We start from the raw sequence: 14,275 nt of genomic DNA on the forward strand, positions 1-14,275 counted from the left end.
GCTTGCAGTGAGCCGAGATCGTGCCACTGCACTCCAGCCTGGGTGACATAGCGAGACTCTGTCTCAAAAAAAAAAAAAAAAATTACAAGTAATACAAGGAAAAAACCCATCTATAGCAGCATCAAAAATCAAGAAACAAATCTACCAACAGAACACAAAATCTATATATAGAAAACATAAAGTATCATTGAGAGAAATCAAAGAAGACATGAAATGCAAGAATACACCTTCCTCATGGATTAGAAAATTCAATACTGTAAGGATTGCAAATTGACCTACAAGTTAATACCAACTCAATCAAAATCCCAGCAGGTTTCTTGGGTATATATTATAAGAAGTCAATTGTGAAATATAAGTGGATATGGGCTGGGTACAGTAGCTCATGCTTATAATCCCAGCACTTTGGAGGGCCAAGGTAGGAGGTTTGCTTGAGCCAGAAGTTTGAGACTATCCTGGTCAACATAGTAAAACCCCATGTTTACAAAAAAAAAAAAAAAAAAAAAAAAAAAAACTTAGCCAGTCGTAGTGGTGTGTATGCCTATAGTTCACCTATTTTGGAGGCTGAGGCACGAGGATCCCTTGAGCCCAGGAGTTCAAGGGTGCAGTGAACTATGATTGTGCCATTACATTCCAGCATGGGTGACAGAGCAAGATCCTATCTCAATAAATAAATAAATAAATGAAAAAGACATTAAGTTGAAATGTAAAGGGCTAAGAATAAAGAATAATCAAAGACAATATTGAAAAGGAGTCATGGTTGAGGATATATACTACCAGATATTAAGACTTGTTATAAAGGCACAGTAATTAAGACAGTGTGATACTAGTGCAGTCGAACACGATGAGCTCAGAAATAGACTCACATACATATATTTGATATACTTTTATTTATTTATTTAATTTTATTTTTTGACACGAAGTCTTGCACTGTCGCCCAGGCTGGAGTGCAGTAGCATGATCTCGGCTCACTGCAAGCTCCGCCTCCTGGGTTCACGCCATTCTCCTGACTCAGCCTTCCGAGTAGCTGGGACTACAGGCGCCCACCACCATGCCCGGCTAATTTTTTATATTTTTTAGTAGAGATGGGTTTCACCGTGTTAACCAGGATGGTCTCAATCTCCTGACCTCGTGATCCACCCACCTCAGCCTCCCAAAGTGCTGGGATTACAGGCATGAGCCACCGTGCCCAGTCTATTTTTGTTTTTGTTTTTTGAGACAGGGTTTCACTCTGTCACCAAGAGTATAGTCCAGGCTGGTGATCACGGCTCACTGTAGCCTCAGCCTTGCAGGTTCAAGCAATCCTCCCACCTCAGCCTCCCAAGTAACTGGGACTACAGGTATGTACCACCACACCTGGCTAATTTTGTTTTATTTTTTGTAGAGATGAGGTTTTGCCAAGTTGCCCAGGCTTATAGGTGATTTATGACAGAGGTGGCACTGCAGAGTGCTGGGAAAAGGACAATCTTGGTACTTGTCAAATGGATATTTGCATGGAAAAAAGCTGAATTGTAAACTCACCTTATCCATACTCAAAAAAATCAGTACAGGTCAACTGTAGATTTAAAATGTGAAAGGTAAAATAATACACTTTCTAGATAGTAACAGAATATCATCATGGCCTCAGGATAGACAAATTTTCTAAATAGGACATGAAAATGCTTATTAAGAAACTCAAATAAACTGGAAAATATTAACATAAAAATTTCTGTTTATCAAAAGATATCAAGAGTTCTTCAGCTTCTGGGATTAAAAAAAGGCATGAAGAGAGTAAAAAATGAAGGTACAGAGTGCAACAAAGCACTCACAATGTATACAGAAAGCCAACAAAGGACTCATATTCAGAATACATAAATAATTCCTACTAATCAATACAAAAGAGCACAAAAAAATAAGCAAAGGACTTGTATAAGCACTTCAAAAATGAGGCTATCCAATGGCCAGTAACTATAAGAAAGGTGCTCAATCTCTTAAGTCATTGGGAAAAAATAAATTAAAAGCTCAATGACATCTTGTTATACACATCTACAAAATGGCTAAAATTAAAAAGACTGACAATTCCAAGTGCTGACAAAAATGTACAGCAATGGGAATTATCCTTTGCTAGTGGGAGTGTAATTTGGTACAATTACTTTGGACACTGGCAGAATCTACTAAAGCTGAACATATGTAAACCCTATTAATCTGCAATTCTACTTCTGGCTTACATCCAACAGAAATGTACAGAAATATAGAGCAAAGCAAGTTTAAGAATGTTCTGGGCCGGGTGTGGTGGCTTGTAATCCCAACACTTTGGGAGGTGGAGGCAGGTGGATCACCTGAGGTCAGGAGTTTTGAGACCAGCCCGGCCAACATGGTGAAACTCCATTTCTACTAAAAATAGAAAAATCAAGCCGGGTGCGGTGGCCCATGCCTGTAATCCTAGCACTTTGGGAGGCTGAGGTGGATGGATCATGAGGTCAGGAGATAGAGACCATCCTGGCCAACACGGTGAAACCCTGTCTCTACTAAAAATACAAAAAAATTAGCCGGGTGTGGTGGCAGGCGTCTGTGGTCCCAGCTACTTGGGAGGCTGAGGCAGGAGAATGGTGTGAACCTGGGAGGCAGAGCTTGCAATGAGCTGAGATTGCACCACTGCACTCCAGCCTGGGCGACAGAGCGAGACTCCGTCTTAAAAAAAAAAAACACAAAAATCAGCCAGACATGGTGGTGCGCGCCTGTAATGCCAGCTACTCTGAAGGCTAAGGCAAGAGAATCGCTTGAATCTGGGAGGCAGAGGTGGCAGTGAGCCAAGATCATGCCATTGCACTCCTGCCTGGGCGACAAGAGCAAAACTCCATCTCAAAAAACAAAAAATTCTTAACAGCTTTATTTGTAATAGTCTAATACTTAATACAAAGATATCCATTAACAGTAGAATGGGTAAATGAATAGTAATACAAAAAAAATCATGCAGGAATAAAAATGAATAAAGCATTGCTACATGCAACAACAGGAGTGAATGTCACAAAAATGTAATGAAAGAAGCCAGACAAAAATAATACAAACTACATGATTTCATCACCTACATAAAGTTCAAAAACTAATCTAAAGAGAAGTTAGGATAGAGGTTTTACGTTTATGTAGAGTACAAGGGACAGTTCTGGTAATTATCTTTTCACCTGAGTGCTTAATTACACAACTGTATTCATTTAGTGACGATTCACTGATCTGCACACTTCCAATCTTCACTATGTATGCTAAACTTCAATGAAAAGTTCACTAAACATCGTTTTAAACCTCTTTTCTCTGAGTCAGGAAGCTGGCCAGTCCCTGAACAAGTATGCTTGGTATGATGTTTATATCATGCCCAAAACCACACAGCTCATGTTTCTCAATATACTGAAATCACCTGAGTGATTATCCTTAAGACAATTCAATTCTTGGTAACGGCATTTCTCTTGCTCTTTGATAACAGTAAAAGATGCAGCGCAGTGCTGAGTGAATGTCTTGATGTTTGAAGGGTTGCTCCCTTCCATTAATTTCACAGAGCTCAAGGGCAAGGAGATTAAAAAAGCAACTGAAACTACTTACTTTTTCCTTTCCAAGGCTGAACACTCCTCATCACACTCCAGCCTGGATAAGCAAATGAAAAAAAATAAAATAAAATCAGAGTACTGGCTGTACAGCTCTTATCCAGCAAGAAAAGAAAGTCTCAGTCAACCTGGAAGCACAGCTGACTCTTGCCAAAGAACATTCCCTCAGGCCAGGAAGCAGCCTGTGAGGCCACCTGCTCTTCAGTTACCGTTAGTACCCTTGCCCTAAAAATACCATTTCCCCAGGGACCCCAATCCAGGGATGGCTGGATGAGGTCCCTCTCAAGGACAGGTGGGATGGCCTCTCTGTTATGGGGCCTAGGAGTCCTCCAGTGGCCTCAGAGTGTTCCCTGGCTGCTCAGCCCCAAATGCTCCACAGGTGCCCCTCTTAACAGCCCAATCTCCCACTCCAGAGACAGTCATCACTCTGGGTTCTCTATTCTCATATGGGTTAAGGTAAACACATATAGGTCTCTGCTTCCTTTGTTTACTGTGAGGCCTGGAAAAGTCTCCTCTAGTCTTAGCTATCTCCTGAGTAGGATGCATTGGGGATGGAACGGATGTCTCAACATCAAATTGTCTATTGAATACTTATTATGTATGCAAGGCTCTACTATGAAGTACTGAGATAAATGAATAAACCCTGTCCTCTAATTGAAGTCTAATTGAAGAAAGAGGCACATATATGCATTTTAAAAATTACCTGGCTTGATGAACTTCCTTTTTGGTAATTAACTTGCTGATCTCCACTGAACCTCCAAGCTGCATGTCTGTTATCTTAGAGGCCATGGAAATTGCAGCTATTCTGAAATATAAAAAAGAAAGGGAAAAAGAGGCATTGCAGTTTCACAAGAACCTCCTTATACTTGGGATACAGAAGACCTCTTCAAAAGCAAATCTAGGCCGGGTGTGGTGGCTCATGCCTGTAATCCCAGCACTTTGGGAAACTGAGGCAGGTGGCTCACCTGAAGTCAGGAGTTCAAGACCAGCCTGGCCAATATGGGGAAACCCCATCTCTACTAAAAATACAAAAAATTAGCCGGGCATGGTAGCAGGCTCCTGTGATTCCTGCTACTCAGGAGGCTGAGGCAGGAGAATCACTTGAACCTGGGAGGTGGAGGTTGCAGTGAGCTGAGATCACCCTATTGCACTCTAGCCTGGGCAACAAGAGCGAAACTCCATTTCAAAAAAAAAGCAAATCTATCACATGAAAACTGGTGTGGCCTTGGAAGCCCGGCTACTATGAACTACCGACATATCTATGTCATATCTCTTCAATTATATTCAAAGCAGCTACATGGGAAGCGAAGAGGTGACTCAAACCCTCAGTATTCCCTAGAGCAACACTTGGCACTTAGTAGGTATTCAAACACAGCCAATCTGATGTGTGCATCCTCTTAAAGTCCTATATCCATGGCACCTCTCCCCATCTAACCATATATATATATGATATATAAATTATAATACATATTATATATTATACATATATTAAACCATTAATTCTCTGACATCTCCATCTCAGCACTCAGATCCCTATATGGCTACACAGGTCCCAAGACTTCAGGAAGCTGCAGAGATACCTCACAGAACAATTAGAAACCCTCACAACGGCCGGGTGCGGTGGCTCAAGCCTGTAATCCCAGCACTTTGGGAGGCCGAGAAGGGCGGATCACGAGGTCAGGAGATCGAGACCATCCTGGCTAACACGGTGAAACCCCGTCTCTGCTAAAAAATACAAAAAACTGGCCGGGCGAGGTGGCAGGTGCCTGTAGTCCCAGCTACTTGGGAGGCTGACGCAGGAGAATGGCATAAACCCTGGAGGCGGAGCTTGCAGTGAGCTGAGATCCAGCCACTGCACTCCAGTCTGGGCAACAGAGCGAGACTCCGTCTCAAAAAAAAAAAAAGAAACCCTCACACCAGAAGGGCACAGGGCTTAGCCCTGGCTGTGCCAATGACAAATGGTGGGATGTGAAAGCAATTCACCTAACTTCAGGACATCTTCCCTTCTTATCTCACAATGTAATATGACCAAAAGAGAGAAAAAGAGAAAGAGGAAGGAGGAAGTGGAAAAATTTAAAAGTTATTTTACACACTAAAGTTAGGGAAGAAAAGGTACATAAAGCAGCACTTTTTCTTTGAACTAGAGAAACTAGATTCTTAAAAATGTATGTAAGAAACTTTCTAGCCAGGTGTGGTGGCTCACTCCTGTGATCCCAGCACTTTGAGGGGCCAAGGTAGGAGACCAGCCTGGGAAACAGGGCTAGACCCCTCTCAATAAAACAAAACAAAACAAACAAAAAAACCTTTCCAGCTTTTAGAAAAGGTGCAAGGATACTATGATAAACACATGTATCTGTGTAGTGGTGTTTACAACTGATCACAACCAGTTACAGACTTGTTTCTTCTCCACTCCCACTGATTCACTTGATTAGCTTTAAAAACAAAACAAAACACAGGTATCTGTTTCACCTAGGTCACCAGTTGTTAACATTTAAGTAACACTAACCTTTGATAAGTACTAGATGCTTCAGAGCAAATCACCATCTCTTTTCTTCGTCCACATTCACACTGTAGCTCTACCTGAAGTCAGATGACATGGAACGACTTTTAGCGCACTGGAACCATGTGAATAAAGCAGTTTTCACTCTTAAATCCTCTCTTAAACCATAGCAGAGACTAGAGAGTCAGTGGGTGGCCACGCTCCAAGCTGGAAGAAGCTAACCACACATGCAAACTGACACAGTTGCTGACATGCTAGAAGTGCCCCATCCACAATGCCCCCTTTTGGAAACCACCTCTGCTCTTCATCCTGGCTGAAGGGGCAGGCCTGGGATGAAGTTTTTATCATCAGAGACAGACGCCTGCCCTAGGCCCAACTGTGGCCTAGCCAACTCCACCTCCTCAAGGTGGCCACACTTGATCCTTTAGACCAGGCTAAAACTCCCATTTACCTGCTCTCATAGCCCCTCCACAAGGCTTAAACTACTCCCTCATGACACCACAGCCATAGTTAGTTATCTAAGCAATAACTGAATATCTGTCCCATCAGGTAGTGAGGAACCATGTGTCTCTTGTTCACTAATTTATCCCTAGCACCTCATACTACGTCTTGCACAAAAGACATTTATACATTTATTAAATAAATGGAGTAAACAATCAGTGTCTATTGAGAATCTGATCCAAGGGAGACACAGACTGTAGTCTGGTGGCAGTGGGTACCTGCTGAATCAAAAGGCCATACCAAGTTTGGCAGGCAGAAACCTGTGTGACTGACTCTACCTTTCTCTAACTTGTGGTTTTTGGCAACCAATGACCCCTGATTAAGATGCATGCCCAGGGGCTACTGTAGACAGTTCTGGACTCACTAGTAGCCTCAGAACCACAGTCAATGCTCCATCTGTGGCCAGAAATACCCACCTTGGCTTTACAAGCAGTCACAGGGCAGGGTGAGCTGGTATGGCAGGGTGCCATACATGGGTGACCACAGTCAGCTCTGGGGGTGGTGCAGGGCTGCTTGCAGGCCTCATCCACAAGACACTCCCCTTTGTGACAGAGTCTCTGACATTTGTGCATCCCACATGGTAGCGTGGCACTGCAGGGTAATCCGCAAGAGATATCAACCAGGTGACAGGGGATGTTGCTCCGAAACTAGGAGAGACAGAAGTAGTCAGATTCTCATCTCCATATGGGATTTGGGGTGAGTTTTAACTTTCTCTTAAAACATTTCTGAGCTTATAGCAGGTTTTTTTTTTTGTTTGTTTTGTTTTCTGATAAAGGGTTTTACTCTGTCGCCCAGGCTGGAGTGTAATGGCATGATTATGACTTTCCTGGGGCTCACGTGATTCTCCCACCTCAGTCTCCCAAGTAGCTGGAATTGCAGGTGCATGCCACCATGCCTGGATAATTTTTGTATTTTTTTTTTTAAGAGATGGGGTTTCACCATGTTGCCCAGGCTGGTCTCGAACTCCTGAGTGGAAGCAATCCACCTGCCTAGGCCTCCCAAAGTGCTGAGATTACAGGTGTGAGGCACTGCATCTGGCAATAATGGTTTGTATTTATTTATTTTGAGAGGAAGTCTCACTCTGTTGCCCAGGATGGAGTATAGTGGCGCCCATCTCGGGGCTCAGTGCAACCTCCACCTCCAGGGTTCAAGGGATTCTCCAGCCTCAGACTCCCGAGTAGCTGGGATTACAGGTGTGTACTACCATGACCAGCTAATTTTTGTATTTTCAGTAGAGACTGGGTTTCGCCATGTTGGCCAGGCGGCTGGTCTTGAACTCCTGACTTCAAGTGATCCACTTGCCTCAGCCTCCCAAAGTGCTGGGATTACAGGCGTGAAACACCACACTCAGCCCAGTTTTTAAAATAAGAATTATTATTATTTTAATTTTTAGAGACAGGGTCTCACTATGTTGCCTAAGCTGGACTTGAACTTCTGGGCTCAAGTGAGCCTCCTGCCTTAGTCTTCTGATTAGCTGGGACCATAGGTACATGCCACTACATCCGGCTTAAAAGCTGTATTTTTAAAAAAGCTCTATTTATCTGGAAAAAAATCACTTTGATTTTCAAAGTCTGAAAGGTTAGTTTGAGATGAAGAAAACAAACCTTAACTTTATTTAATAATCTCTGTTATGACTCAAAAGGATTTGTAGCAGAAGCCAAAAATGTGATCTGGGACATAAACTTTCCAAAGTGACAACAAACAAATGTAACTAGATAACTAGGGAGTGCTTGAAAATGCTATGACTAACTGGGAGGGGCAGATGATCTTTTCCCTCCTTTCTGAACTGCTAAAGCAAAGTCAATAGACTAACTCTTATAGACGCGGGGGTGGAAGGCAACCTTGGCCCAGGGTTCTGAGACTGAGGGCCATTTTTTTGTTTGATTTTGCTTTTTTTTTTTAAAGGTGGTCTTCCTCTGTCGCCCAGGCTGGAGTGCAATGGCGCGATCTCAGCTCACTGCAACCTCCACCTCTCAGGTTCAAGCGGTTCTCCTGCCTCAGTCTCCCAAGTAGCTGGGACTACAGGTGTGTGCCACCATGCCCAGCTAATTTTTGTATTTTTAGTAGAGACAGGGTTTCACTATGTTGGCCAGGCTGGTCTCAAACTGCTGATCTCAGGTGATCGTGATCCACTTGCCTCAGCCTACCAAAGTGTTGGGATTACAGGCGTGAGCCACTGTGCCCAGCCTGTTTTGCTTTTTTTTGAGGCAGAATTTTGCTCTGTTGCCCAGGCTGGAGGGCAGTGGCACAATCATGGCTCACTGCAGCCTTGAACTCCTGGGTTCAAGTGATCCTCCTGCCTTAGCCTTCCAAGTAGCTGGGCATACAGGCATGCCACTAAATCCAGCTAATTTTTGTATTATTGTAGTCAGGATCCCACTGGTTGCCCAGGCTAGAAGGCTGTTTTCTGCAATTAAATACTTAACTCTCCTCATGTCTCCCAACTCATGGTCTCCACAACTTCAGGCAGTCCTGTCCTTTAAAAAATTTAGAGAAAACAGGCCATGGAACCCCCAACTCATTTTTTTTTCTTGAAAAATGGCCTGTTCCCAGGCTTCCTCACCATAGGAAAAAGCTGCTGAAATTTTACTCTTGTAGGACCAAAGGCTAGTCTTATATATTCACTCAAATTCTTTCATGAACCCTCGAAATGAGGGATGTACTTCTACTGCAGTGACACACAACTTCTCCCTTGAAGATACCTCCAACATCTAGGACATACATGCTTCCCATCGCACTGGAATCCATATTTTGGTGGAATGTAGTTCTCAATCATTAAACACTTACGTATTCTACTACCAGGGCAATGGGGATAATTTTCGCCGATGCTCTGCCCTGTCATCCTCTCCACATTGCTTTCTTCTCGCTACCCTTTAGGAAGTTAATTCTTGCAAAATACCTGGAGAGCCCTTCTATCCTCCTTAGCCCTCTGTATTTCCCACATTACTGCTATTGTCTGTTTTCATGCCTGCCTCCTGACCCAAAGTGAAGGCTTCATAAGGGCAAGGGTTAGTCTCGTTCACTTTCAAATCACCCAAACCTAGCCTGTTACCTAGCACATAGTAGGTACTCATACTCATTCTCTGTTGAATGAAGTCTGAATAAGCCATCAACACAAAGATAACACACTGATGTTTTAGAATGGATAAACTGGAAAAGGTGAGATACATAGAAAAGAATAAATACCAAGGACTTGAGAACCACCCACAGGAAATCAGCGGAGGAATATACGTCCATGAAGATAAAAGAATATGGCATGTTGTTATAGATGTCAAGAGAGTTTCATGAAATGTTGGCCAATACATCATGACGCAAAATAAGCAGGTTACAAAACAGTATCTTTTTTTTTTTTTGGTATAGGACAGTTGGAATGTAGAAAACAGTATCATCTTAATCAGAGCAAGGAAAAATGTGTATCACGTCTGGTGGTTTATATGCCAGAATGTTAGAGTATTTCGTTCTCAGTAGCAGAATTAAATCTTTTCAACTGTACAATAAATATGCATTTTTTTAATAGGACTTCACTTTATTGCATTTCATAGATATCACATTTTTTACAAATTGCAAGTTTGTGGCAACCCTGTGTCCAGCAAGTCTATCTGTTCCACTTTTCCAATAGCACATGCTCATTTCGTGTCTGCGTCACATTTTGGTAATTCTCGCAACATCTCAGAATTTTTCATTATTCTATCTGTTATGGTGACCTATGATCAGTGATTTTTTTTTTTCCTTTTTCTTATTTCAGTAGTTCTTGGGGAACAGGTGGTGTCTGGCTACATGGATAAGTTCCTTAGTAGTGATTTCTGAGATTTTGGTGCACCCATCACCTGAGGAGTGTACATTGTACCCAATGTGTAGTTTTTAAAATTTATTTATTTTTTTTTCGAGACGGAGTCTTGCTCTGTTGCCCAGGCTGGAGTGCAAGTGGCACAATCTTGGCTCACTGCAACGTCTGCCTCCCAAGTTCAAGCAATTCTCCTGCCTCAGCCTCCCAAGTAGCTGGGATTACAGGGATGCACCACCATGCCCAGCTAATTTTTTTAGTAGAGATGGGGTCTCACCATGTTGGCCAGGTTGGTCTCGAATTCCTGACCTCGTAATCTGCCTGCCTCGTCCTCCCAAAGTGCTGGGATTCTAGGCATGAGCCACCATGCTCGGCCCCAGTGTGTAGTTTTTTATATCCCTCACCCGCCTCCCATCCTTTCCCTAGAGTCCCCAAAGTCCACTGTATCATTCTCATGCCTTTGCGTCCTCATAGCTTAGCTCCCACTTATGAGTGAAAACATACAATGTTTGGTTTTCCATTCCTGAGTTACTTCACTTAGAATAACGGTCTCCAAATCCATCCAGGTTGCTGTGAATGCCATTATTTCGTTCCTGGCTGAGTAGTATTCCATGGTACGTGTATATATATATATATATACACCACAATTTCTTTATCCACTTGTTGATTGATGGGCAGTTGGGCTGGTTCCACATTTTTGTAATTGTGAATTGTGCCGCTATAAACATGCGTGTGCAGGTATCTTTTTCGTATAATGACTTCTTTTCTTCTGGGTAGACGCCCAGTAGTGGGACTGCTGGATCAAACGGTAAATCTACTTTTAGTTCTTTAAGGAATCGCCAGTTTTCCACAGTGGTTGTACTAGTTTACATTCCCACCAGCAGTGTAAAAGTGTTCCCTTTTCACCACATCCACGCCAACATCTATTATTTTTTGATTACTGCCATTTTTGCAGGAATAAGGTGGTTATTAAAAACAAAAAATTGGTGTTTTAAAGTAAAATGATTGGAACAGACAACAGATCATTGGTTTTCAGGGACTGGAATTGGGGACACTGAATACACAGGGGCATGAAGGATGTTTGGGGGTGACTGAACTGTTCTACATCTTGATTGTGGTAGTGGTTTGATGGTACGTATGCTTTTGTTAAAACTCATGGATCTGTACAATAAAAAGGGTAAATTCTGTTGTATGCAAATTACATCTTAAGAAAAAATTTTTAAGCAATGGAAAGCTTCTACTTCTGAATGTATTTACTTTGAGAAACAATGAGACTAACAATTCTTAAGTACTAAAACCATGAAGCTCTGCCTGGAACAATGAGCACTTGAGAGAGAAAACTTACCTCATGCTTGCCCATGCACCACTTCTGAGTTAGGAAAGTGCAAGGGGGACACTTCTCTTCACTATGACAAGAATGATATACTGCAGAAAGAGAAAGGTAACTTTAGGAATACTTTCGAAATAAAGCCACATAAACCATTATACATCACATAAATGGCATACGGCATGAAACTTTTACATTCAGAAACTGGGAGTACTTTTAAAAAATGGTCACAGGAAAGTAAAAAGTACCTGACTTTATGTTAAAGTGTTGAAGGACAAGCATGAGTGAGAAAAAGAAACCCAACCAAGGCGGAAGAGACATGCCCAAACAGAAGCAGAGGAGGCAGCTTTCTCATCTCATCTCTTACAGCACAGCCATGTGGTCCATCCAATTCTACTATGTCATTCTTTTGGCCCTACCTTAACAGCAACCGCTCACTTCTGCTTAGATATCTTTGCTATTAATTCCATCTAAAATGCTTCCGCTGATTCCTTCCAATTTCATTACTGCTTATAAGGGGAAGTTCATCAAAACTCACCTCCTACAATGAAGCTTTCCTTGGCTGACTACACTCTAGCCTGAGCTCCCTCACACTTCCTGGTGTCTCAGTTCCTACACAGATGGGTTGCTGCCACATTATTTAGCCCATCTGCATGTGAAGGGTGGTTGTATCATGTGTATTGAACAACCATTCTCCTCCTCGCAGGGAGAACGTAAGAACCTCATGGTCACGGGGTATTTTTCTCTTCCTCTGAAGTTCCCTCTGTGTCTGACACCATGTTAGAAATACAGTAAACACTTAAAGAAAATGGAAATGAATGGGGAACAAAATAGGCTAAAACAACACAATTCACAAATGGTGAAGTTCTTACTATGGATCTTGCCCAGCAGGATTTGGGCTTCATCTGTAACACCTGCAAGTAAGTGTAAAGGAGGGAACGGGTGGGGACTGGCCTGGGCATGTACTTCATGCTGGTATGAATGCCACAGGAGGAGCTTTCAAACTATGCTGGGAGGACTATCCTAAGATTCCCAAGGAAGGAGGGAACATTCCACTTAATGAAGAATTTAAGGCCGGGCGCGGTAGCTCAAGCCTGTAATCCCAGCACTTTGGGAGGCCGAGACGGGCGGATCACGAGGTCAGGAGATCGAGACCATCCTGGCTAACATGGTGAAACCCTGTCTCTACTAAAAAATACAAAAAACTAGCCAGGCGAGGTGGCGGGCGCCTGTAGTCCCAGCTACTCGGGAGGCTGAGGCAGGAGAATGGTGTAAACCCGGGAGCGGAGATTGCAGTGAACTGAGATCCGACCACTGCACTCATGCCTGGGTGACAGAGTGAGACTCCGTCTCAAAAAAAAAAAAAAAGAAAAGAATTTAAGTTCTGTTTTACTCCATTAACTTAAAAAATCAAGAGCTGGTTTTCTAGTTTTAAGTCTGAATCATATTGCCAGACTAACTGTGGGTATCAAATCTGGTCCCCTGAATTATTTCAGGTTTGCCTCTGGTATTTGGTAAAATGAAATTATGGGCCCAGTATGGTGATAGAGGAAAGCCAGCAACTAGACTTGGACTTGACAGATACAGAAACTAAGTGATGTCAAGTTGTTGTTGGTCTGGTATCTGAGCAGTTTATCAGAGAAAAACTGGAAACACTGAAATGTCCAGCAACACAAGACTGACTGAATAAGTTATGGACCATCCATGTAACAGGACACTCAACTGCCATTAAAAATTTATATTAAAAAAAAAATACAGACAAGGCGACAGATTAAACATATAATAATAAGAGAGGAAAAAAAGCTAGTTAAAAGCATTCAGTTCAGTAAGATCCCACTTTTATTTTGGGGAAAAAATGCAAACATATATATTTGCACATGGCAAAAGACCCTGAGAAATACATGTAAGGTATAATTCTTAGGAGGTGACACATAATAGATTATTTAATTTCAAACTTTTTATTTTATTTTATTTTTTTGAGTCAGAGTCTCACTTTGTTACCCAGGCTAGCGTGCAATGGCGCAGTCTCGGCTCACTGCAACCTCTGCCTCCTGGGTTCAAGTGATTCTCTTGCCTCAGCCTCCCAAGTAGCTGGGATTATAGGCATCCGCCACCATGCCAGGCTAAGTTTTGTATTTTTAGTAGAGACAGGGTTTTACCATGTTGGCCAGACTAGTCTCAACCTTCTGACCTCAGGTGATCCACCTGCCTCGGCTTCCCAAAGAGAGGCGTGAGTCACTGCACCTGGCCTTTTTTTTCTATTTTTTTTTTTTTTTGAGATGGAGTCTCACTCTGTTGCCCAGGCTGAAGTGCAGTAGCACAATCTTGGCTCACTGCAACCTCTGCCTCCCTGATTCAAGCAATTCTCCTGTCTCAGCCTCCCGAGTAGCTGAGATTACAGGTACCTGCCACAATGCCTGGCTAACTTTTGTATTTTTAGTAGAAACAGGGTTTCACCATGTTGGCCAGGGTGGTCTCGAACTCCTGACCTCAAGTGACCTGCCCACCTCAGCCTCCCAAAGTGCTAGGATTACAGGCACGAGCCACTGTGCCTGGCCTCTATTTTTTTTTTTTTTTTTTTTTTTTTTTTT

General features: G+C 42.6%; 1 protein-coding gene across 1 annotated transcript in view; it reads right to left on the reverse strand.

Annotated features, from left to right (window-relative positions):
• NFX1 (nuclear transcription factor, X-box binding 1) overlaps nt 1–14,275 on the reverse strand; it is an 85,806-nt gene that overhangs the window by 14,419 nt on the left and 57,112 nt on the right. The window contains exons 13-18 of the mRNA XM_017884597.1: nt 12,532–12,598; nt 11,703–11,802; nt 6,990–7,220; nt 6,079–6,152; nt 4,276–4,377; nt 3,571–3,612 (exon numbers count right to left, since the gene is read on the reverse strand). Coding sequence (XP_017740086.1) covers nt 3,571–3,612; nt 4,276–4,377; nt 6,079–6,152; nt 6,990–7,220; nt 11,703–11,802; nt 12,532–12,598 — 616 coding nt within the window. The remainder of the gene's footprint in view (nt 1–3,570; nt 3,613–4,275; nt 4,378–6,078; nt 6,153–6,989; nt 7,221–11,702; nt 11,803–12,531; nt 12,599–14,275) is intronic.

The sequence above is a fragment of the Rhinopithecus bieti genome, unplaced genomic scaffold (genome assembly GCF_001698545.2).
Source record: "Rhinopithecus bieti isolate Rb0 unplaced genomic scaffold, ASM169854v2 scaffold_13400, whole genome shotgun sequence".
NCBI lineage: Eukaryota > Metazoa > Chordata > Mammalia > Primates > Cercopithecidae > Rhinopithecus > Rhinopithecus bieti.